Source organism: Triturus cristatus, chromosome 9 (assembly GCF_964204655.1).
Source record: "Triturus cristatus chromosome 9, aTriCri1.1, whole genome shotgun sequence".
NCBI classification, from domain to species: Eukaryota; Metazoa; Chordata; class Amphibia; order Caudata; family Salamandridae; genus Triturus; species Triturus cristatus.
This window is the reverse complement of record NC_140592.1, coordinates 1,159,668,827-1,159,694,751: the sequence shown is the minus strand read 5'-3', so window position 1 is coordinate 1,159,694,751 and position 25,925 is coordinate 1,159,668,827. Positions and strand designations below refer to the sequence as shown.

Sequence of the window (25,925 nt, the reverse complement as noted above, 5' to 3'; positions counted from 1 at the left end):
CTCACAACTCTATTTTAAACATACTGATACACACTGAGGCATGCTGGTAATGACAACTAGACTACTTCAGAGCTCTGAGACTGATAGTAAACAGGCTTATTTCTAGCTCTAACCGATATAAGGAGAATTGCAGATATAAAGGTATGTAAATATGCAGTAGCCGCATGCCAATCTGGGAATTTTCCGCAACTGTCTGCCCACTACTTTAAATTAATGCAACTGGCAGTCAAGCAATTGAATAATATATTCTCGTAAGCGGTAAGAGGGGTCGGTGAAGAATACAGTACAAGTTGCAAGCGATTGCATTAATGAACGTAACAACTAATGAAGGGACTTTTTATCCAGTTATCTATACTGTACCCCTTGTTTTTATGGAATGTATTTTTAGGATTTCTGGTTTACTCACTGAGTCATAGACATAGGAATTGGATAACTAAGTTGAAAACATATGTACCCTACTGGATTATTTTGAGCTTTGGCACATATATTATACTAACGGGATTGTAAATCAATATGGATGACACCATAAATGAACCCTATCCAAGTAATAGAATTCATAGAACCACGCATTTTGTTTATGCACTTTGCCACTTTACCGATACATGGGGCTTAAATAATTAATACATTGATGTCTAATTGATTAAGCATTTGTTAAGTCATTTGTTTCTAACATCATTGTTTTATATGTCTAGGTAAATTTGTATCTTGCTATTGGTATGAGCTAATTTGCTGTTTCTCTTTTTTAATGGTTTTAATTAACTGATACAAATAAAGATTATTACTTACTTACTGACGGAAAATTTTCCCTAAAAGCATAACACTTATTTAAATGTTTAATTTAACAGTTACCTCCAGACACCAGAAATCTTGATTTAGAAAATAATGTGGGGTATTTTACCATGCCTCAATTCAATTTACAAATAGGCTCTTTTTTGTTCTTCTGCTTTGCATGATAACATTATCCGGGCTCATTTGGAAACCTAACCTTTCAGTTGGTGCACCAATTGTTGCATAATTTAATTCTACATCCAGATGTTGCTACCCATTTTGAGGGTAACGTTGTGTCATGTAGACAGATCACATAAAAGGTTCAACATTTGGAAATGTATGTTAGAAAAGTGTTGTCATGTGAGATACTTGAAAACCAAAAGTAAATTGTGCTGCAATTCAAAAGCTTGTGCATTCAGTGAAGAGAGATTTTGCAACAACTACTGCTATGACAACTCTTCCATGTTTTTAGATTGTTCGTACATCTTACATAAACAAGGCGGAAAGAATTAAAAGAGACTATGCAAGTTCAAATCTTGTTCCTTCACTAAATCATAAATTAAAGATTACTTTTATAGAGAACCTTTTATCTGAGAAAGCATATCTGTGGTTTATGCAAAATACAACATAAAAATAACAAAAATCAGTCACTCATCTAAGTTCTCCTGGTATTAACCTGCTTTAGACTAACAGAAGGACTTAGCCTTAATCAAATGGAGCTTACTATTCTGACATTTTGAGGCATGTTCAACTGCAGGAGGGTTTTAGGGTGGCGATTAGAACAATTTACAAATTTCCTACATCCTTATCAGGAGTAAACTCTTAATTACACAATCGTCATTACTCACAATCAGACTCCTTCTAGTTACTCTCCTTACCAACAGAGGTGGACACACCTCTCCAACAGGAACCTTGTGACGTAACTGATGGCCTTAAGAGACCTCCTTCGCAAGATATTCATGGTCTTTCCAAGGCTCTGAAAAGATTAATCCATCTCCTTTCCACCTTCTTCACTGTCACAGGGTAAAAGTCTTCCTGCTTTGGCCTGCCATGTTGAAGGTTTTGAAAAGTTTCTATGTCTTCTGAAAGTTATTGGATCTTCCAAGGTAAGCCAGACTACTCTGTAGACAGCTAAACAACGATGTGTCTCCCCTTCAGCTGAAGAAAGGGCCTTTTGAAAATCTGATAAGGCAGTCTCTTATGTCCTGTGAGAATCAGAATGCACTTTTTATCTGAACACTGAGTAAGACTGTAAGACCAGGGATGGATCTCTATAGACCCTAGAATTAAGTTCCCTAACCTTCTTGCTGATGTAATCGAACTCCTCACGGTCAAGATTGTGATAGCTACCTAAACAAGTAGGACAACCCATGAAGGCTTTAACAGCCCTTCTAGCTGATCGGATGTTCCAAAACTGAGTAGCCTGACCAACATGGATCTCCCTCAAGAACTCACTCTACCCAGGGTTCTCTATAAACTTTTACTGCCGCTCACTAGAGCAGGAGGGTTGAAATGGTCAACTCCGGACAAAACCCGTTCTATGAGGATTCCAATTTCAATGGAATCCTACATCTAAGAAGTTGCAAACCCATAATATCACACCATTTCTATAAGGTAGACCAATCCTTATCATTGGACTAGAGAGTAACTGGTCTCTGGGACTATTGGACTCCAGCTCTGTAGAAGACTCCTATTCCCCTCCGTTCAGTCTCCATATAACTGAGCTACTGACATGGGGTAAAATATCTGCAGCTGTTCTAGACAGAAAAGAGATAGTTTGGCAGGCATCTCTACACTGGTGCCTCTCCCATCTGAATTAGTAACGGGATCCACTACATTCACGTTGAGTAAGGAACTACAAATGCCAAATCGGTCTTCTCCTTTTTAGTATGATGTCAGAAACTCAAACAGCTGGCCTTTTGGGCATTTCACTTTTAGCACATCTGCTGAAATGCTTTGGGTTTTGAGAACCTTGTGAAAAAACAGATTAAATAGGGACTGTCTGAGCATGCAAACAAGTCTAATAATGTGTGCAAATTTCTTTCCTATAGAGGTGAGTAAATGTATGTCTGGAGATTAGGTTACATGTTTGCCCCTGACTATTGAAATAGGCTATTCCTGCGAGCCCTATAAGGTGTGCCATGGGTACTGTGACCTGGTCGGGGGATGGACATCACTCTATGAAGGAAAGGAGAAGTGGCAGTGTTGTGAATTGGCTGAGACTAGTGACCTACATTGGAAGCCTGCAAGGGAGGGCAGAGAATTTTGTAAGAGAGCATATTTGAGGAAGTAATTATTCAGTGGCTTGTTATAAGCTACCAAATGAATTGGTTCCATATTGCTGGGCTTTGACTCTGTGTCACTAAAGGGAAGATATGATATTCTTTCTGGAGAGAGACGCCCCAATATGCCTCCACACAAACACAAAAATACACCCACCTACTGCACCCAAGGCATGTGATCTATCTTCCGTTTGAGATAATTATCGCTGTGCCTTTAGAGGGGCCACCATATTGTAGCTTTTCTGTACTATTAGCAAGGCAATAAAATATATGTCTCAAAAGTAGGGCTTCCATTCAAGCAGGTATAATGCTTATAGATAGGACGCTGCTCCAATGTCTCCTGAGTGACCACCTCACAAGTTGCACACACCTGGAAACGGGCATCAGAAATGCACGCACGAAGTGTAGGCTTGTCCTTGATCTAAAATGTTTCTAGGTGCTTTAGCCTTCTCAATGGACCCTGCTTTGTCTCTTTCACTTGCATGGCTGCTCATTAGGGAAGATGGGAGAGCAGCATAGGCAAAACTGAAAAGGCAGGTCTATGTGTGAATCCGTATTGCATTCATCTATCACAAACCTAGCCAAATTGCAGTGAGGAATATATGTGTGCACCACATGTATATTGAGACACACAAGGAACGAGAGGGCTGCTAAGGGCAATGCGGAGTCTGGGGAAGACTGCAGGATTCCCTTAGGAATGTTCTACATACCCAGGATCTAGATGTCCCTGTGGTTTTTGGCAGTTATTATTCTGCAGTTAGGAAGAAACTGAACAGGAAGGGCCAGATACAAGCACTCTGCAAAAGGTAGTGTTGATGGAATGTAATGCCTCTTCTGTTTGGGTATCTACTTGTAACCAGCAATCATGTACTGCAATACAGCATAGGCAGCACTGTGGTATTGGTGCTAAGTATGCAAAATAAGGTGATACGAATGGAATTCCAAAGTGGAGAAGCCGATATGGCCCACTATCAGTGACAATATATGTTTCCCCCTGCCCCCTTACTGCCCCCCACACCCTCAAGTCTCACCAAATTCTTAGAGCAACTAAATGAATGGACTAGGATAATTTGATGTAAATTTCCATTGACACACTGGCCATCTTCACAAATTCTCCTTTTGGTGCAAATTATGGTAAAATGCCTGCAGATCCTGGAATAGTGCTGCAAAATATTTCCAGTTGGGAGATTAATTTACTTATTTCATTATTTTGATATTCTCTTTCTCAACACCCCTGAGCCCTCTTCAGGCTCACTGAGAATCCACAGCCTGGAGCAGTGGCATCTGTTACCATGGTGACTTGTGGATTAGGAGTTAGCTGGAAGCCTCTTGCCAGTTTGGATGGTATGATGCAATGCACGGCCTAATTTTGCTCTGTCAAGATGTGAGCAGACTGATCAAGAACCTAAATTGATGTAGCACCCTGCACTCCACCTGGACAACATGCATGATCTGCATGATGATGAGAAGAAGCAGCTTTGATTAATCAATCATTCCTTATCCCAGCTCTCACTGCTGCCCGAACAGTGTTTCGTGCCTTTTCCCTGACTCTCTGCCCGCAGCTTGCTGCAACATCTCTCCTGGTCTTGTTGATCGACTATTGTTGCCCATAGTGTATCACTGTTACTTTGTTTCTATACTTTGCTGTTCGCCAAGATTTGAATTGTACGATTAATTTCACTGCTTTTCTTGCATTTCCACCTTGTTTTGGTTGTTTGCTTTTCTTCCGTGTTCTATTGTTGCTCTTTTGCTGTTCCTTCATGTACATATCCTCACATTGCTTTTCCTCCATGTCATATTGTTGCCCTCATTGTCAGATTGCTATATTGTTTCTTCCCTCCTTCTTTTGCCACCTGCCGCTCTCCTGCCTGTTCCTCCCACTGTTTTCCTCCAGCTATCCACCCGCCCCGCTCACCAACTCCTAGTACCCCTTTGACTCCCCCTCTCAGGATCTACTTAATGGAGGCTGCTGCAAGGCCACGCAGTAGATACGCACAGCGAGATTGCCACTGGGCCACTGGAGGCATGCCAAAGGTAAGTCCAAATGCGCCCGGACCGTGTTCAGCACCAGAAACCCTGCCTCTCCTGTGACACCGCCATGAGGTCCAAGCCGTGGACCCCAGACTTCTCAGCAACAGCTGCTGCCACACCTCTCCACGACCAATGGTAGGATCTTTATCTTGCCGGCACTGTCTCTTCTCCTGCAACACCAGAGCACCTGCACGTACAACAACCACCAGCAAACCTACCCCGACCCCATCAGGACAATTCCACTGCCTCCTTCTTAATGCACTATCTCTCTGCAAGCACACCACCATCACCTCCCTTGCCTGACATTAAGACCTAAGAAAGACCTGGCTCAACTCTGCATCCGCCCTCAACATCGCCGCAGCAACGGTTACATATTAGAACACCGAGAACACACCAACAAAGACAGAGATTGATTTGCCATCATCCACAAAGAGAACATCCACTACACCACTACTGCTGACGCCACAACCCCTATCTTGGAAGACCTCAACTTCCAACTTCAAACTGAGGTAAAACCACCATCAAAGCCCCATTGCCTACAGACCCACAGGACCTCCAAATGCAACTGCAAACGACTTGAAAGGAAATGGCGCACCAGCAAGGAGCACACAGACCGAGCCATGTTCAAGCCATCCCTCAACCAATACCACCAACTCCTGAAAGAAATGAAAAGTAGTGCCCTAGCCAACTGCATCGAAGTCAGTTTCAACCACAACAAAGAACTCTTAACATCGACAGAGAGTTCTCCAACCTGGCAGCCACTGAGAACACCATCACCCCCCTACCAGGAACTCTGCAACACCCGGTCAGACTTCTTCCACGACAAGATCGCCACCATCTACAAAAACTTAGAACACCACCCCACTGCCGCGATGTCTTCAGCTTCCCTGCCCCAACAGATGCTAACCCCGACTGCCTGCTCACTACCTGAGATCAGATAAAGCTCAGCACACCACAGCCATCATGAAGTGTGTCCACTCAGGAGCTCCCTCGGACCCCTGCCCCCACCACATGTTCAACTTTGGGAGCAAGACGATGGGCTACGAGTTCACCACCATCCTCAAAAGCATCCATTACCATGGCCACCTTCTCTGAGGAATGGAAACATGCAGTAGTAAAACCCCTGCTCAAGAAACTTTCCACCGACCCCAGTCAATTCAAGAACTACCATCCCATCTCTCTGCTCCCCTTACCCGCCAACGTCCTCTAAAAGGCCTTCAGCTGCCAACTCACAGACCACCTGAAGAACAACAATCTTCTGGAAACTCTAAATAGCACCAAGACCGCCCTGATCGCTGCCCAGTGGCATCAGAACCCACCTCGACTGAGGAGAAATGGCAGCCCTGATCCTCCTCAACCTCTCAGCAGCATTAGACACGGTATCCCACCACACCCTTATTGAGAGGCTTCACCACATTGGAATCCAGGGAGACGCTCTCATATCGACCATCTCCTTCCTCACAAAAAGAACCCAGAGAATCTGTCAACCACCTTTCACCTCGGAACCTAAGAACATCATCTGCAGTGTCCCTCAACGCTCAGCCCTACACTGTTCAACACCTAAATGACCCCCTGACCGACATTGTCAGATCCCATGGACTTAACATCATATCCTATACCGACAACACCACAGATGCATAATAAGCGCCGCCAACTGGATGAAGGACAACTGACTAAAACTCAACACAGACAGCAAGAAAGTACTGATCTTCTGGAACATCACCTCCCGTTGGAGCGACAGCTGATGGCCATCCAAACTAGGACCTGCACCCACTCCAACATGAGAAGCCAGGACAATGCAGTCTCCTCTGCCTGCTTCCTCACTCTCCGTATTCTCCGCAAGATCTTCAAATGGCTCCCTTTCAACACCAGATGTACCATCACTCAAGCCCTACTTACCAGCCGGCTGGACTACAGCAACACACTCTACATAGGGATCACCTTGCACCTCCTAAAGATACTGCAGACCATACAGAATTCTGCAGCCAGACACATACCGACCTCTCTAAACTGACCCACATCACTCCGCACCTTAAGAAGCACCACTGGCTCTCCGTTCAGGAGAGATGTAAATTCAAGGTGCTAATCATCACCTACAAAGCCCTACACAACCAAGGACCAGCATACACCAGCCACACCTGAACTTCCATGAACCCTCCAGACACCTGCGCTCTGGCTCCCTCTTCTTCTCTCACCACTCCCGAATTCACCGAAGTAAAACTGAAGGACGCTCCTTCTATTACCTCACTGTGAAGTCCTGGAACAACCTCCCCCTTCACTGCCGGACATCATCCTCTCTGCTGCAATTCAGGAAAGGATACAAGACCTGACTGTTCAACAGAAACCTTTCAGCTGCAGGGTTCCCAGCGCCTGAATCCCCTCATGGGTGATTAGTCGCGCTTTACAAGTCCTGAATTATTGAGTGATTGATCATGTGTAGAGTTATTCCTTCCTGGTGCAATCCAGCCACCACTGCAAGAAACGACAAACGTGTGATAGTTGGGGCTTTGAACTGTGGACTTTACGTCACCAAAAGGACCACTAGTGACCCCTGCTGATCTTCAAGGCAAGTGAGATAATCAAATATACCCCTTGTATTATTGCTTCTGAAGAACTTGCTTGTTCACTTGTCTAAAAAGAATATAAATCCATTCTTGCAGATTTTCTTTTTATTGACTATTGCAGTCATGCAGTGGTTAACATACCTGTTTTGGAGGGAAGAAAGGCAAACTCAACTGGGCAACCGTATTATATTAACTATAGTACACATTGACATTCACTCCATCTGACCACCTGGAAAAACTTGAGTCTCCCTTCTGCTAGAATTGTTGACCCACCTCGAAGCAGTCAGGAATGATTGTTGTCAACATAAGAAACTCTCCTTCCTTTAGGGGATCACAGATGCCCTAGGCTTGCTCAAAAATGTAATTTTTCCAACTTGATATATATATCTGCATATAAATATATACAGATATATATATCTATATATATATGTCTTTATAACGGATAACAAAATCATTGTTTCTTCCAACAGGAAGAAGATGGTGTGTCTGTCACTTGAGGACCTTATGGATATATTAAAATTGCACACTGAACAGCTTGAGCTCTGGAATGGAGTTTGCAATGCATGTTTCTTTTTAGGCATTTCTACCAATCAGCCACGTATATCTAGGTAGACAATGACTGCCAACAAATACTCTCTCCTCATGAACAAAACTCAAACTTTAAAAAGGGGGATAAATCTGTTGCAGCCAACTATAGACCAATAAGTCTTATAGACTCCATCCAAAAGATCATGGGCAGACTGATCTTACAGAAGCTTCAGTCATGGATGGATGATGAACATATTCTTACCCCACTGCAAGCAGGCTTTCGACCCCGTACAAGTACCATCGACCAGGTTTTCCGCTTCATTAACATATATTGGAAGACAGTGGTTTTGGAGAAAGGAGCACTGTATGTGGTATTTGTTGATTTGAAAGCAGCCTTCGATCTGGTGCCACGACGTAGGCTGTGGGCTGTTCTAAGTGGAATGGCGATACCTGATGATTTGCTGTCTCTGGTCATCCGCTTACATGAGGATAACCATGCGCGGGTCCGGTGGGGGGCAAAGGGTGAGGTCACTGATTCATTCCCCGTTGACAGGAGAGTGCGCCAGGGTTGCGTGCTTGCGCCCACCCTGTTCTCGCTCTTCGTGAACGGGGTGGCTGATTTCCTCTTGGAGACCCCCACCGATGCCCCTGTGCTGGCGAAAGAACGCATAGCTATCCTCATGTTCGCGGATGATACTTTGATAGTTTCTAAGACCCCTAGTGGCTTACAAAAAGCCCTTAGTAGGTTTGAGGCTTTCTGCTCGATCCGGGGCCTTGTAATCAATACAGAGAAGACAAAATTTATGACATTTAATGAGCACAAATCTTTTCGGGGCAATGTTTTTATGAATAATGTCCCTCTTGAAAAAGTAGATGCTTTTACATATTTGGGGGTTATGCTTCAGTCAGACATGAGCTGGTCTAAACAAATTAATACAGCTACCCTAAAGCATAAGCAACAGGCTGGGATTCTCTCAGTTAACTTTAAAACCTCTTTCTCCAAACCAATTAGCCCATTGTTGGAGATTTATGGCCTGAAAGTTCTAAGCTCCACTCTGTATGGTGCGGAATTATGGGGGTTCCAGAATGTATCTACCATAACAGTTGCCGAAAATTCTTTTTTGCGCAAGGTTACCGGCGTCCCGAAAAGTACTCCTATGTCCCCACTATTGTTTGACTTGGGAAGGAAAACAATAAGGGATTTGGCTAAACTTCGCCCTCCTTTATATTGGCGAAGATTGTGGTGTACGGTCGAACTTTCACATTACGCAAGAGGACTAAAAGATGTAATGGACACAGACTGTTTTCATAGGATTAAATGGCTAGGGGAGATAAGGTTGTTGCTGGTGAACCTAGGTCTGAGAGATCTCTGGGAGGATCCCCAAAATGCTTCTTTTCCATCAAAGAAGATATTGAAGGAGATGTATTGGGATATGATAACTGCATCAACACTAGCGAAGGGTGCAGTAAAACAACTGTCTGGTCGGTTCCTTGAACTGAAGTTAAAACCTGCACTAGAACCTTTTTGGGACTTTATTGAGAAACCTCTAGACAGGAAGTTATACTTCCAAATGAGGATTGGTACCCTACCCGTTAGATCATTCTCTGGCAACTGGGTTGGGGTTACTATGAAAGTCTGCCCAAAATGTATTGAGAAGTAAGAAACTGTTAGTCATTTGTTGTTTTTTTGCCCACTGTATAAAAAGCCTTGTGCAATGTGGGTTAAACCTATTTGTAAGCTTTTGGGCTTTAGGAAGCATGATGAGGCCTTAAGAATCCTCACAACAGACCCATCACAGCCAATAGCAATCGCCATGGCTAAGTTTTTAGGCTGGGCCTGGACCATTAGATCTAGGGCGTTGTCTCAGGTTGTCTGATTGAATTAGTCTCAGTTATGAAGATAGGTTAAATCCTGGTATGAATTGCCTGGGATATTTTGAGCGTACAACTATGAAATTGTTTTTAGAACTAATTTACTCGGCAGTATCTACTGTTTAATTTGTTATTAAATGTTTAAGACTTCAGAATATTTATTATCTTAACATTATGTTGTAATGTATGTTGCTTTTATGACAAAACTGTCGAATAAAGCTATTTGAAATTGGAATTTGCAATGCATGTTTCTTTTTAGCCATTTCTACCAATCAGCCACGTATATCTAGGTAGACAATGACTGCCAACAAATACTCTCTCCTCATGAACAAAACTCAAACTGTTTATGCATTTTTGTCCTACTAAAGGGTACAACATTTTCCACAACCTGGAATAAAGAGTTAAAATACTTTTAAAACGATTTTCTGGCATAAGCTGCATTTGCCGCCTGTAATAACCAGAGAAATATATAGTCTAGTGCAGTTGGTCAAAGCTATTCCACCGTTCATGTACAAGGAATAGTGAAAAGTTTCTACCTCTATGTGGAGATGTTTGTGACAGATTTAAAGAGTTCCAGTCCAGGAATAGTGGACGACTAGAAAAAGCATTCAGAGCACAATGGTTTGGGGTAAAATATAATAAATCCACAACGATGCTTCTAAGACCCTTTTTAGACGTAACAGGAACATGTTGCCTGGATTACAGTGAAGGAGAACTAGAGATGAAAGGACATGTTAGCTGTCTCATTAGTCATTAAATGTGTGTGCGTGTGCGCACACACACACACACATACACACACACACACACTACTACTACTACTACTCCCCACAATTAGACGACACTCAGCAGAGTTATAGTATTATGGTCAGCATACAAGTGTGACATCTGACGTGTTCGGGAGTGATAGATGAAATCATAGTGTGCCCCATAACATTACAATCGGACCTCATCCTTAAAGCTACAAAAATATTTATCTGGAGGGATGGAGATGAAAAAAAGGAACAGGATTACTTTAATTGTATTACTCAGGCGAGGAGTTTACAGAATAAATATGTAGTACGACTAAGTTCTGACATCACAGAAAGGCAATGATGATGTGCAATTAGGCAATTGACCTTTGTGATTTTAATGTGAGTGATCTCTTTGTAATTTGCTTTTACCATGTGCTTTTATTGTCTTTTTTGATCAAATAAAGATTACTTGACTTGACTATATTTATTTATTTGGTGTTTTTATAAAGTGCCTCAAGTCACCCTGGCTACTTCAAGGTGCAAGAGGAATCAATTGAGAGTCTGAAGGCTAACAACAGAAATTGGTGCAGTTAAAAGTATAATACAGCATGAGCTATATGCCACCATCTGGTATTCATCATTCAAAGCCACTGTAGTTGCATATCTTCAGCAGAACCCTTCCATATAGAGTAGTGTAAAAAGGATGCCCAACTGAAGACTAGGATGGTAATGTGAAAGAAATAGGGCAATATTTGAGAATTTGTATGAACGTGCGGTTGATCATAATATTCTCGACTTTAATCATGATTAATGGCTAGGATTTTGCAAAAATGAAGATGTTAAAATGTGTTATTCATAAGAGTTTCGTAAGCAGAAATGAAATGGATGGGTCCTGCTCTGATGGTGGGTTTCAAAGCATTCCAGAGTCTGCAGCCCTGAACATCTAATGACATGCATCTCTCATTTGAAAAGCAGCGGAATGTCCATATGGCTGATGGGGCATGTCCCTCACCTTTTTCCCAGCAAGAAGGATGTCTGTCAGGCTGAGCAAAGGTCAGCCTAACAGACACTCTTCTTGTTCAGGTCATGCAGCCAGGAGCTAGACATGTGCTAAATACTCAGGCTCCTGACTGCCTGAGCTGAACTTTGCAAGGCTGAGAATTTCACAGCCCTATGTGCATGTCCTCCTCAGCCTGGCAAAAGTGCCTTGTGGCCCTGCCCCTCGTGGTGAGGGGGAGTGTCACTGATTGCCTCAGACCTGAGCACTTCAGTTTTAAGCCCTGAAGTGCTAAGGGTCGAGTTCAGTCAGTGACACCTCATCACAGAGTGGGGTGGCATCAGCAGTCTCACTGACCCCACTTTGTGAGGAGTGAGGGATTGCTGCCTTCTTTTATTGGCGCACCTTAGGTCAGCCAATGAGGGAAGGCAGCAGCTCAAACCTTCCTGGGATCTCTGAGGCTTCCCTCTCTAAAGTGATGGTGACTTTATGTTTTTTTGTAAGTTTGGTGCGTGTGTGCATTTGTGAGTGCCTGTGTGCCTGTGTGAGTGCATGGGTGTGAGTGAGTATGTATGTGTGTGTGCTTGGCCCCCGTGCCTCTCCCTGGTACAATTACCAGCCGCAACTGCATTTGACCATTTGTTCACGAAGCAGATATGAGCTGGCTGACTGTAGGTTTCAGTCTGAAGTACAATGGTGAGCCAGCTTGTTCAAGAGGCCTAGGTTTTTGTTCCAGAAGGCTTTGTGTATAGTGAATTTAGTTTTGAATTCCATCCTCAATTCTCCTGGGATCCAGAAAAATGGTTTCAGTACATGTTTCATTGTTCTTGCTTCTCATTTTTTAAAGTATGTGCCTGATTGGTAGCCTTTGCTGTCTTTCTTTGAGGATTTTAGAGAGATCTGCACAGACTAAGTTATAGTGATCTACTCGTCCCATCACTGACACTCAACTCAGCTTGTCTCAATTTGTGGTTTTGGATGATAGGGAGGATGCTTTTCATGAGCAAGTAGAAATGTTGATTGACATCCTTGACAACAGTGTTATTAGGTTATTAGGAGGTTTACCATCACAATATCAGGCAATATTGATCTACAATTACGGTACCTTGAAAATATATACATATATATTAAAGGTACGTAATGTGGAGTTAACAATAGAAATAAAATATTTAATCCAGATTCTGAAAGATTTAGCGTCGGGTTAGCATTACTTTTTTAATGCTAACTCGATGCTTAACACGTTTTGGGATTCACAAACCAACGCAAATATATATGTGCATTGATTTGTACGGAAAAGTAACGCAAAGCATCGAAAAATGCTGACGTGCATTACTTTGTGTTAAGGGGGTGTTACATGAATGGTACATGGGCGTTCCCATGAAACCACCCATGATTTTTGACGCTAAACCCGATTCCCTAACATTAGTGGAAAGGGTTTAGAGGCAAAAATGAAAGGGGTTAGCACCAAAAATGAACGCCGCTGAAAAGCAGACAATAAACGGAGAAATGTTTACATTTCTCCGTGCATTTCCAACTTTGCATGCGTGCTGCACTGTACAGCACACATACAAAGTAGGAAAGGCTTTTGGACATGTCTAGGCATAGTATTTTTTACAGGAATGGGTATCCTTCCTGTACAAATCCTTTGCTAGACTCAGGCACGCACTCTGGCGCCTAGGCGCTAAGGTGTGTGCCTGGGACATGGCAGCTGAAATCAGCGCTAGGGAGAGGGGAGGTGAGTGCCATTATTCTGTGAATATGGTGCTCTTCTGCTCTCTCCCTGTCATGCAATGCAGAGCATCATTTTGGGAGGCTGCACTGCGTCACACTGTTCAGAATCTGGGCATCGTTTTTGTTGGCTTTAGCACTTAGAGCACTTTACTACTACTTACCAGTGCTGAAGTGCATGCACTCTCCTCTAAACATGGTATATTGACTCATACCTAATCGGCATATTTAATTTACTTATAAGTCCCTAGTGAACTGCACTACATGTTCTTAGCGCCTATAAATTAAATTCAACTAGTGGGTCTGCAGCAGTGCTTGTGCCACCCACTTAAGTAGCCCTCTAACCATGTATCAGGTCTGCCATTGCAGAGCCTGTGCATGCAGTTTAAACTGCCATTTCAACCAGCTAACATTTTTGCCAGGCCCAAACCCTTTAGGGTAGGGCCCTGAACAGCCTGGAGGGCAGTGTGTAATGTGTTTAAAAAGTAGGATATGTACTTTAAAATGTTTTAAGTCCTGGTGGTGAAAAACCCTCAAATTAATTTTTACACTAAGGCAAGGCCTATCTCTCCACTTTTAGAAAGGTGGCCTTTTCTTTCTTTAGCCATTTGGTGCTGGCTGGCTGTCTGTGATACACGTCCAGAGAGGGTGACAGCTGAGCGTTTTGTATTCCCTCCAGATAGCCACGCACAATGGGAGCTTAGGTGTGAATTAATGGGCCCTCCTGGCAGGATGGGAGGGACAAGCTGGACCCAGCCTCACTTACACCTGAAAAGGCTGTGCCTGTCTCCACACAATGAGCTGCATACCCCCTTGTAGTGAGTCGGGAGCCAGGGCAGGAAGGGAGGACCTCTGTGCACTTCAAATACCTATCTTTAAAATCACCCTCACTTCAAAGGAACAACTGGATATAAGTACTAGACCTCTGACACCACCACTTCAGTACACTTCAGGACCTGTGGATACTCTGCCAGGAAGAAGGACTACTGTGCGTCTGAAGGACTGCCACTCTGCTGGATTGTTGCTTTGCTGGACTGCTTCCTTTTGTTCAGCCGGCCTCACTGGGTCCCTGTATCCGGCCTGCATTTTATTGCGGTCGGCCTCAACTTTTGACTTTGTGGCGGTCCCGCATGACTAGCTATACCAAGTAAGTATAATTCTAAACGCTATTTTATAGTTTATTCTTTAAACATTCATATCTCGAGTTCTACTTATTGGATTTCTGATGTTTTGTTCTTTTTTTATTTATTAAATTAAGTTCTTTTTTTAAATTGGTGTGGAATATTTTTTGTATTGTGTTTTCAAAGTTTTACTGTCTGAAGTGGTGCACAACTATTTTGAACATTGCCTCTAAAGCCTGACTGCTCTATGCCTATCTACCAGAGGGTGAGCACAGGTTAATTTGAGGTTTGCCTGCTTCCTAACTTGTCTAGGATTGTGGTTTCTGCTTGAGTAGGACTTATAGCCCAATCAACCAACAACCCTTTTTGTAACACTTAGCTAGCCCAGACTTTTATAGCACCACCAGATGGGAATCTGGGGTTGCCAGATTGGAGCTGCCCCTTTAATGGGGGAGGAGCCACAAAACAGAAAAATGCAACTTTGACTTTGCTGGTGAGAAACTATGACACTGTATGCAAATTAAATACTGTGGTATATAGTCGAGGCATACACATCTGCCTGTCAGGAACTGATTGGGTATATGCGCATAGCTCCTTTTCTAAATGAAAATGTGTGTTTCATACCAAGGTCAAGGAGTATTTTTACTATGTCTTCATGTATATTCACAGCTACAGTTTGTATTTCTGGCAATTGCCTGTGCACCTTGTGTTATTAGGCACTATGGAGGCAACCGAGATTCAACTTACAGTACTTCATAAAGCAATCACTTGTGCGCTTTTAGTTTTGCGATTGGTATGCATGGTAAACGTAATCTTCAGTACAAAGGCTCGGGTGTCCTAGTCTTGGCAAACAAAGAGAGTGGAAGCACATCTCCAGTTAAATGTACAAGTGAAACGTAAAAAATACTAGCAAATGACAGAGCACAGATGCAATATAGAGGAATCACTGACAATATATTGTGAACAATTGCTATCAGGAGACAAAGATATTGTGACAAAAATATTGCTAGCAAAAATATTGTGATTCTATACACATAATGTAAAATACAAAAATACAGTGTCAAAATATCATTTACAAGCATATCAACAGAAATAGGCACACATATAGTTTTTCAATGCAATATATTTTAAGCACCCTATTATTTAAAAGTAATAAATTGATTGTTTAATACATTTACTGCATTTTATTATTAATAAAGGTATATATATATTTAAAATATATATATATATTTAAGTATACCTATAAATTATACATATATACATTAATAAGATTCTCAATGAAAATAAAATGTTTCAAATATTTTCAATTTATATACTAACAGTAAAATAAATTACAAATTTAAAAACAAGCAACAAAAATATTTAACTCAATTAAAATAAACATATTAAATTTAGTTGTAATAGGTATATTATGAATTAAATTGAGAAATAACTTTTTAACATATAATATTTATATTTTAATTCATTTAGAAATGTTCAAAAGATATCAGAATCAAAAAAAATCTACTAAAAAACTATATACATCAAACAATTAATAACTAAAATTATAAAAACATTACTCTAAACAAATACACATTTCTAAACCTAAAAAATTATATAAAAAATTACCATAAAATTCTAGATTATTCAAAATCGAATCTGAGCAACAGCACACAAAGCCCTGGACTATAGAGGGGTTACATTTACTATTTCCACTCCAGTCTAAGCAACAGTAGTGAAATAATTGGAATTGTAAGGGTTTAAATGTACTATTTCCACTCCAGGCTATACAACAGCAAGAACAATGTTGAACAGTCTAAGCAACAGTAGGAATAGCGTTGCACATCGGAGGGGCTAGATTTACTATTCCCACTGCAATCTAAGCAACAGTATGGAAAGCATTGGCATTTGGAGGGGTTAGATTTACGATTCCAATTCCAGTCTAAGTAACAGTAGGGGAAGGGTTGGACTTTGGAGAGGTTAGATTTACTAATTCCACTCCAGTCTAAGCAACAGTAGGGAAATAATTGGAATACGGAGGAGTTAGATTAATTATCCCCACTACAGTCTAAGCAACATTAGGGAAAGTGTTGAATTTCGGACGGGCTAGATTTACTATTCCAACTCCAGTCTAAGCAACAGTAGAGAAAGCGTTGGACTTTGAAAGGGTTAGATTTATCATTCCCACTCCAGTCTAACCAACAGTAGGAAAAGTGTTCAACTTCAGAAGGTTACAAATAATAAAACAAGTCCAAATATTTCCTAAAATAAATCTCAATAAGTAATAGAAAATAAATGATAGGACATACAAAAATAAAAAGAATATTATGTAATAAAGATATGAAAATGGGTAGAACATGAAATAAAAATGTAATCCAAGTATTTTTCTTTTTAGTTAATCATTAAAAAAAGTAACATAAAGGTGCCGATTCCAATTCTGGAGAAACCCGGTACGAATCGTCGGACGGAGCGTTTTCTCCGTCCGACTCGTACCCGGGAAAAAGACCCTACAAACATGCAAGTACGATTCGTACGGAAACACCATTTCCGTACGAATCGGAAAAAACACCGACCGACTGAAAAATACATACGAATGTGATCCGGGACAGTGCATACGCGACATTTGTACGGAGTGAGACAGCCGTTTACGTACCAGCAAGTACGATTCGTACCGACAGCACTCCGGACGGCAATATTTTTACGGCACCCAAAAAGTGCCGGAAAAGCTAAGTACGCCGCGCAGCGTGAGGAAAAGGGGGCCCGGTACGCGCCGAACACCCCCTCCAGCCCCCCCATGTACGGTGCGTACCCCCACCCGTGTATGTACACCCGTGTATGTACGAGTCGAACCCCCACCTGTGTATGTACACCCGTGTATGTACACCCGTGTATGTACGAGTCGAACCCCCACCCGTGTATGTACACCCGTGTATGTACACCCGTGTATGTTCGAGTCGAACCCCCACCCGTGTATGTACACCCTTGTATGTACGAGTCGTACCCCCACCCGTGTATGTACGGTGCGTACCCCCAGTGCTACCATACACGGGTGGGGGTACGACTCGTACATACAAGGGTGTACAGACACGGGTGGGGGTTCGACTCGTACATACACGGGTGTACATACACGGGTGTACATACACGGGTGGGGGTTCGACTCGTACATACACAGGTGTACATACACGGGTGGGGGTTCGACTCGTACATACACGGGTGTACATACACGGGTGGGGGTTCGACTCGTACATACACGGGTGTACATACACAGGTAGGGGTACGACTCGTACATACACGGGTGTACATACACGGGTGGGGGTACGACTCGTACATACACGGGTGTACATACACGGGTGTACATACACAGGTGGGGGTTCGACTCGTACATACACGGGTGTACATACACGGGTGGGGGTACGCACCGTACATAGGGGGCCTGGGGGGGTGTTCGTCGCGTATGCGGGCACATGTCTCCATGGTTGCAATTGCAGTTCGGTTCGTACGGTGTTTTTTCCTTACGGTTGTAACTTCGGACGCACCGTACGGATCGTACTTGCGCGCTCGGACTTAGGTTATCACATTTGTACGTAAAATCGTCCGGGGACGTGTCGGACACGTTTTCCGACCCGAGAACGTGTGGGGGAATTTTCCCACTGCGATTCGTATGGACTTTTTCCCATACAAATCGTACTTGCCAGTTTGTACGGTACTTGTACGATTCGTACGGAAAAAAATCCGGATACGAGTCGTACGGGGAATTTTTTTTTTCGGATCGGAATCGGCACCTAAATGTGCAGCATTAAAATATATATAATCAATTATGAATTACTCCATTACATAAAAAAAACAATTGTTGGTGTTGGCCCTTACAGCAGGATCACCCCCAAACCTTTTGTCTTTTACCCTCCACTTTTTGCTGAATTCATTTTTGTTAGCCTAAGGGCTGTGTGCTTTATCACTGCCTTACCAGTGCTAAAGTGCTCTCCCCAAAAACATGTTTACATTGGCTTATACCCTTTTGGCAGATTTATTTTAACTCTAAGTCACTTGTAAAGTGGTATACAATATACCCTGGGCCTGTACATTATATGCTACTAGTGGCCCTGTAGCACCTATTGTTCCAGCCACTTAAGTAGCACTTTAAAACATGTCCCAGGCCTGCCAATTCAGCCTGAATGCAGTGTTAAACTGCAATGTCGACATGGCATTTAAACCCCCTTGCCAAGCTTTAAACTCCCCTTTTATTACATATGTTATCCCAGATGGGTCCTAAATAGCCCACAGGGCAGGGTGCTGTGTAATTAAAATGTTGGACATGTACGTCTAAGGTTTACATGTCCTGGAAGTGAACTATACCTACATTTGTTCTCCACTTCTGTGAGGCTTACCCCTCCCATAGGATAGCATTGGAGATTCCTTATTACATTAAATAAGCTGTAATTTCCAATTTGGAACAGGTAGTCTTGGTGTCTTTGGAATTGTAATGAAAAGCCCTATTTAAATTGGGTTTGTGATTACACATTTGAAAATGCCACTTTTAGAAATTGGCATTTTTCTGTGCTTAGCCCTTTTGTGCTAGTAGCCTTTCTTGGGTCACATGACTGGGTGTCACTGACAGACTTTGTGAATTCTTTAAAGACAATCACACAATAGAAGGATTAGATGTGCCTCAATGGGCCATCTGCTGGCCCAGACACTTGCAACTGAATAGGGTGTGCCATGCCTCCACACAAAAGCTCTAACAACTCCATATTGTCACTGCAGCCAGTTTGGAGTCAGGAAATTCCATGCATTTCAAAGCCACTGTCTAGAAGTTTCTCCTACATTTCAGAACCAGGGCACCATGATATAAAAATGGAACCTCAGTCACCAACTCTTCAGTACACATCTGGACATGTGGATACTCTGCCAGGAAGAAGTACTGCTGTGCTACTGGGAGGATTGCTCCTCTGCTGGACTGCAAGTCTGAAGGACTGCTGCCCTGCTGGGTTGCAGGGACACAAAAGCCAGGGTCCATCTTCAACCAGCACCTGGACCCAGCCTGTGTGAGTCCTGACCCTCCAAGTGGTGCCTCTTCAGGTCTGGACCCTGGGAAGGGGTGATAAAGGTGCCCAGATAGCCTAAATCCAGAAGTGAGCACTTGGACAAACTCTGGTCCAAACGTACTCTGAGAACCAGAGGAAACCGGGAACAACCTGTATCGCCGGCCAGATTGACTGTGCGACTTCTCCACCTACATTCTTTTGAGCAGCAGCAAATCTTCACCGTGGTTTGACCCAAGGCTATTCCACAACAACGCTCCCTCTCCAAACACCTCCTGCAGCCTTGCCCCACTGAACTTTACCTCTCAAACTTTTCTTCTCAGAGTTTCTTCTAAGTCCAAAGCTATGCGCTGGCTGGGCCCAATCCAGTTTGTGTATCTGAACCCCGCTCGATGGCGGTTGGCTATATTTTTCGATGTTGGCCTGGTCTCGCGCGACTAGATGTCCACGGATGGCACTTTGACCTTTATTGTGCTAGATTTTACAAAAAATATTTGTATTTCATTTCTCTGGTTCCACTGATTGGAATTTTGCTGTTTTGGTATCAAATAATTTAATAAAATGTACTCTACTTCAGGATCAGTGGAGGAAAAAAAGCAGAATAAAAGGGTATGGGGCACACACAAGGGAGAAATCATAATGTAAGATCAAAGATATACCCCGAAGGCTAAAGAGAGATTAGGCTATGTATGCAGGTATAGCAATAGGCAGGCTGGTTGGGCATGGCATTACTTAATCTGTCATTACTACTTACCTTCATCAATTTGAGGTATGTATAGTGCAACAAAGTCCAAAGGGCAATCATGCTCCGCCCTGCCGGCTGGAAAGAGCATGAGTTATGAATTACTAGATTTTGAGGGGTTTCAAGTAAAAGATGATTTTGTGCTTCAATCAGGGGGAATGTTTCAGAAGGTTGCAGCATGGATGAAAAAGCTACTGAGTCCATAACAATATTGGTCTTTTACCACTACATGACAAAGAGGCAATTAATATTTAAAATCTTGGGGTGATTACTGAGTTTTGCAGGTGCACACAAAAGGTTGCGCTGAATATGATCTACCATCCTGATACAAGCAATAAACAGGCTCAGAAAGGTTCCTTCCTTCATCTCAAGAATAGGAGCTGACAGAGTTGTAAAGTCCACAATCAAAGCATTCTGGAGTGAATACTTTGAACATGCTCATTAGCACCTTGTATTGTGTACTTCATTAGCACCTTTAATTACATAGCTTATTATCACCTTTAAATGCAGAGTTTATTATCACCTTTGCTTCATTAGTGATTCATTAGCACTCTGTGGTGGTGGGGGGGGGGGGGGTATGGAACTTCTTATTTAACACTGGTTATGTTTTTCCAATTAAAGACGAAGTTAAGATCTAGTCCTATTGCACTAATATTTATGTACAGATTGAAAGGAGCATAATTATTTTAAAAACCTGCGTAGGGCCTCTTGGCCCTCACTAATGAAAGCAGGCATTTTAATAGTATGGTTATAATTGCTATTCTAAGAGGATAGTTCCCAGAAGTCTCACATTTGGCCAAGGTCACAAAGTCTATCATTAAGGACCTGTGGCTTGCCACCACATACTATTTTTCCTGGTCAAACAGCACATAAAATGCACACTCCTGTAACTAGATAAATGAATGGATAGGGACACTTCTGTGGTGTGGTCTACATAGTCCCCCTATCTCTGCGCACTGTTTTTTACTACCTTTAGACAGTCGGACGATAGAGAACACGATTGTATGTCTGAACATCATTGACAAAAATGCTGTCTGACAGAAAAATTGTGTCCTAAATATTGTTCACAAATCTATCATAATCCTTTGAGTGTAACCTTTCTATTATTTACGCCAATGGCGGAAAGTTTTGTAATATTTTTGTTAGGTGATAGTTAGTTGGTGATATTCTGATATTGGACCAGAGAACACATGTTCTGCTTGAGATCACTACATAAGGAGGCTCTTGGGATTTTCCAATATGAGACAATAGTTTCACTTTTCTGATTTGTATGGGGTGGGATTGTTGCTTTCCCAGTTTGGTGAATAACCTATTTTAGATTGGATGTCAGTATGAGTGGATGTAGAGCTGGACGGAGCACTGTTATTTGTGGGTGTTCGGGGGGAAGGGAGGTGGATGCCAACAGACCTTCATTTTCCATGCTCAGCTACACCACTGTTAGGCTGAAGGTGCACTTGAGAGAAACGTTGGCAGCTTGACTCTTACATTATCTCTACAGGTAACTATTGTAGTTGACTGAGACCATCTGAGTCCTTCTTTTGTCCGAGTCTCAAGATAGCTAGTCTGTTGGTACAATCTAGCCTGTTGGCCACCGTAGAGTTGATGACTAATGACCGTTACCGTAGGCAAATATGAAGAACTATTTTCTTTAACCGACGAAGGATATTCTTATCTAACTGTTGAGTGTAGGCATCAAGTACACAGCACAGTCTTAACTAACATTCATAGTATTATGTTATGTTAAGTGGGTTTGTATAGCGAATGGCTGCCCCAGCAACAGGGCGTCCCAGTGCTGGCGGGCCGGAGACCGGAGGGGTGTGAAGCTAGATAGAAGCAAACAGCCAGGTTTTGATCAGTTTCCTGAAGGCCCAGTGGTCAGGTGTACGGCGGGCATCCAGAGGGATGGAATTCCATAGTGTGGGGGCCAGATATTTAAAGGATCGACCCCCGGCTCTACAACGGTGGACTTGTGGGATACACAGCAGATGCTGATCAGTAGAGCGCAACATACACAGAGGCGTATAGGGGAAGCAAAGTTCCTGCAAGATTTGGGGGCCTTGGCCGTGTACAATCTTGTGCGTGGTGCAGAGGGTTTTGAACTGAACTCTCTGCTTAATTAGCAGCCAGTGTAAGTGGCGAAGGAGGTATGAAATTTCCTACGGAGGACAAACAGAGTGCGAGCAGCTGCATTTTGTACCCATTGGAGTCTTGCAGTGACTGTTTTATTCACGCCAAGTAGAAGGCCATTACAGTAATCCAGGTGTGACTGGACCGCTGATTGGACTATCAGTTGGCGGGTGGTGGCGTCAAAAAAACCTAAGATGGGTTTTAGGCCGCGCAGAAGAACAAAACAGGAGCCAGACACTTTTTTAGCGTGGGGCTCAAATAAGAGGGCGGTTCCCTAGGTCTTTAACTGTGTTTTTTCAGTGTGGGAGGGGTGCCCAGGGTCGCAGGCCACCACTGGTAATCCCACTTGTGGGTGTCCCGGCCGACCTCGAGTAGCTCAGTCTTTGCCGAATTAAGCTGTAAATAGTTGTTTGTCATCCACTCTGCAATGGCCAGAACATCGGCACGAAATTTCAATTGGTCCAAAGCAGGGTTGTTGGAGAAGTTGAACACCAGCTGGGTGTCATCCGCGTACGATGCCATTTTAATGTCTCGCTCTTTAGCCAGGAGGGCCAGAGGTCGGACGTACACGTTAAACAACGTGGGCCTTAAGGCTGAGCCCTGTGGGACACCACAGCTAAGAGGGTAGTTACTGGACTGGTAGGGGGGCATTAACCTGGAGGAACGTTCTGATAAAAAAGAGGCAAACCAGGCCAAAGACGTGCTTTTGGCCCTGATCTCCTCGAGTCATTGGAGAAGGATTTTGTGGGAGACCATGTCAAAGGCCGCGCTAAGGTCAAGTAAAAATAGAGCTGGAGTTTTGCCGTCGTATAACGTAGCCCACAGATGCTCCGTGACTGACAAAAGGGCTTATTCTGTGCTGTGCCTGGGACGGAATCCATTCTGAGATTTATCTCAGATCTGATTGTTCTCCAAATATTTGGTCAGTGTGATATTATCTTGGATACTGATGAGAAGTTGAAAGTAAAAACGAAATACTTTTTAGGGTATGTCCCGAAGTGATCCTGACAAAAATTGAATTCCTTTCCATTTCCCTCCACACTGATTTTCACATACCAACGCAGATGAACACACACACTCAAGTGGACATACAAACACACAATAGTCACATATTCTGCAAAGGACTAGGTAAAGCAGGGTGCGGTATTTACTTGTTTACTAATAGTCCAAAAGAAAGTTGTGCGGAGGATATCCTGTGTCTCTGATCATCTGACTGAGATTTGAACTCAAAGTCAGTTGAACCTGGACCCGGATTATCCGGTCTGTGTGACTGGGATTCTTTTAATAAATGATTCATGTTATCACTTGAAGCAGTATTCGACTCTTTACACATTTCTCGTGTAATCTATTCGAATGAGTTTGCTTTAGATGCACTACATGTAAGTCTATTTTCTTTGGATACCCAGAAACTATGAAATGGATCTGACTGTCCTGGACATAATTTGGTTGTCAATGCACTATATCATCAATTCATCGATATGCAACCGTACTCTCCTTGCACGAGTAATTGAAAAGTGAGTAGAAAAGAAGATGTTTATATAAACAATCCCCCCCCCCCCATAACCACAGAGGAATGTGTTTCCTCCTGCAAAATGACAAAATCACCATTGTCTCTAAAATCATTATCAGAAATCTTTAATCTCATTACAGAACACATATATGACTCCTTCTAATAAGAATATGCGTGTGTAGCTTGTCTTGGAGGCTGTGTATTCTTGGAGTAGATTTGAACTGCATTCAGGTTTCAGCAGTGCATGAAGCCAGAACAGAGCAATGTGTTTAATGATGTTTTCAAGTGTCAATGACGGTGGATGAATTTACCTTACATTCATATTAGACGTACCGGAGGCCTTTGACAGAACTGATCCTAGAGCATGGTTGAAGAGTTGGAAGGTTCTAGAAATGATGGCCACAAGAGTATGTCTAATCAATAACTTCCCAATAACACAGAGGAATTGCAGGGGATGTAGGTGAAAAAAAACCTGATGCCAGATGTTTACAATGACCTGAAGACAAAGCAGGTCTTAATTCATAACAATTGTATATATCAAAGTGCCTGTTAACAAAGGGTAGGAGGCAAATGAAGGCAGAGGGAGACCATAGAGTAGAGACATCAAAGGACTAGGAACCCAACCTAGAAACCTTAGACAATTTAACTAAATAAAAGTTATTGTAGGGGAATTCATTTCCTCAAAACTCTGACTCTTTCAAGTTTTTGCACACAAGTGAGCCTGCAGTATACCATAGAGCTACAGAGCACTGTTCCCACATTAATAGAAGAAAATAATTTCATGATCTGTAATAATACACACAATTGCTGCAGCACAGCTCAAATATGATATATCATTAGCAACAGAAATGCATTAGAGAATCATAATAACTAGACGTTTCATCTGCATACTAAAACTAAAGTAGAATAGACAAGAGAGGGAGAGTGAAAGATGCTCTTTTTACCTGTTAATTATCCAGACTAATGTTGCAAAAATTTGCAAGATGTGCCATGTGTTCTAGTACAAAAGAAGTCCTTAATTTGCAATATATGGTTAGGTGAAACCCCATGAGTTAAATACATCATATAACACATACGGAACAGGTGACATCATCTTGCAGCATTCTAAAGTGAGCACCCCAAAATGTAACCTGGAAAATATAAGTGTTCAGCAGAGATACTCTTTCATTGTGTTTTCTTTTTCACAAGACAATTTGTCCCTGGCTTACAGCCCTAGTGGATGATGTATTCATGTGATCAGAACTTGGGACTTACAAAAGTAAGTCCTCAAGCTCCTAAGAGTGTTCAGGGTGACACAATGTGAAAAACAGAAGAACTAAAAAGGCCACATATTTATTGTAAAGAACAAAGAAGATCCAAGTTTCTACCGCCTAATGGACTGTACTTACCATGAACATGAGTAATTTAGCATTGCTCTGTCTCTAACCATTTTTCTACAGCTAAATTCTATTAACATATACAATTCTTTCAACATTTCAAGGGCATATAACATTTTGTGGTTTACTGTTTCATCCAGTGGGTTTTGTTGGCATTTTATAGCGGATGGTAAGGTCTTTGCGAGGATATGAGATGTGCAGTATGTTCAGACAATGTAGCACTTAGCAAGAGACTCCAACTATCACAAGCATCCCAATGAAATTGAGTTCAAAGTTCATCTTGGAAGCATGTCTTACCTTGTGTTAACAGGAGGGCTGTTATATAAGGAGAGAGGGAGAAGAAAGAAGAGAAGGAAGAGAGTTAAAGCTTCTACGTGGAGTAGCTTCAAAGCTTGCAAAAATGAATTAATAAGCAATCAATGCAATGTTAAGTCACACATGCTAAGTGAAAGCTTGAGGATCTGCAAAGTATAAAAACTGCAATGAGGTAAAAGAGGACTAAGAGCTATCCTTGATCTCTGTAAGAATGC

The 25,925-nt window shown here is 42.4% G+C and overlaps 1 protein-coding gene across 4 annotated transcripts in view; it reads right to left on the bottom strand.

Annotated features, from left to right (window-relative positions):
• SLC8A3 (solute carrier family 8 member A3) overlaps positions 1–25,925 on the bottom strand; it is a 454,394-nt gene that overhangs the window by 23,961 nt on the left and 404,508 nt on the right. For 2 of the 4 annotated variants that reach the window (XM_085627127.1, XM_085627128.1), the window contains exon 4: positions 25,693–25,710. The exons of the other annotated variants lie outside the window; for them this stretch is intronic. In XM_085627127.1, the coding sequence (XP_085483253.1) occupies positions 25,693–25,710 (18 nt within the window). The remainder of the gene's footprint in view (positions 1–25,692; positions 25,711–25,925) is intronic. 4 annotated transcript variants of the gene reach the window in all.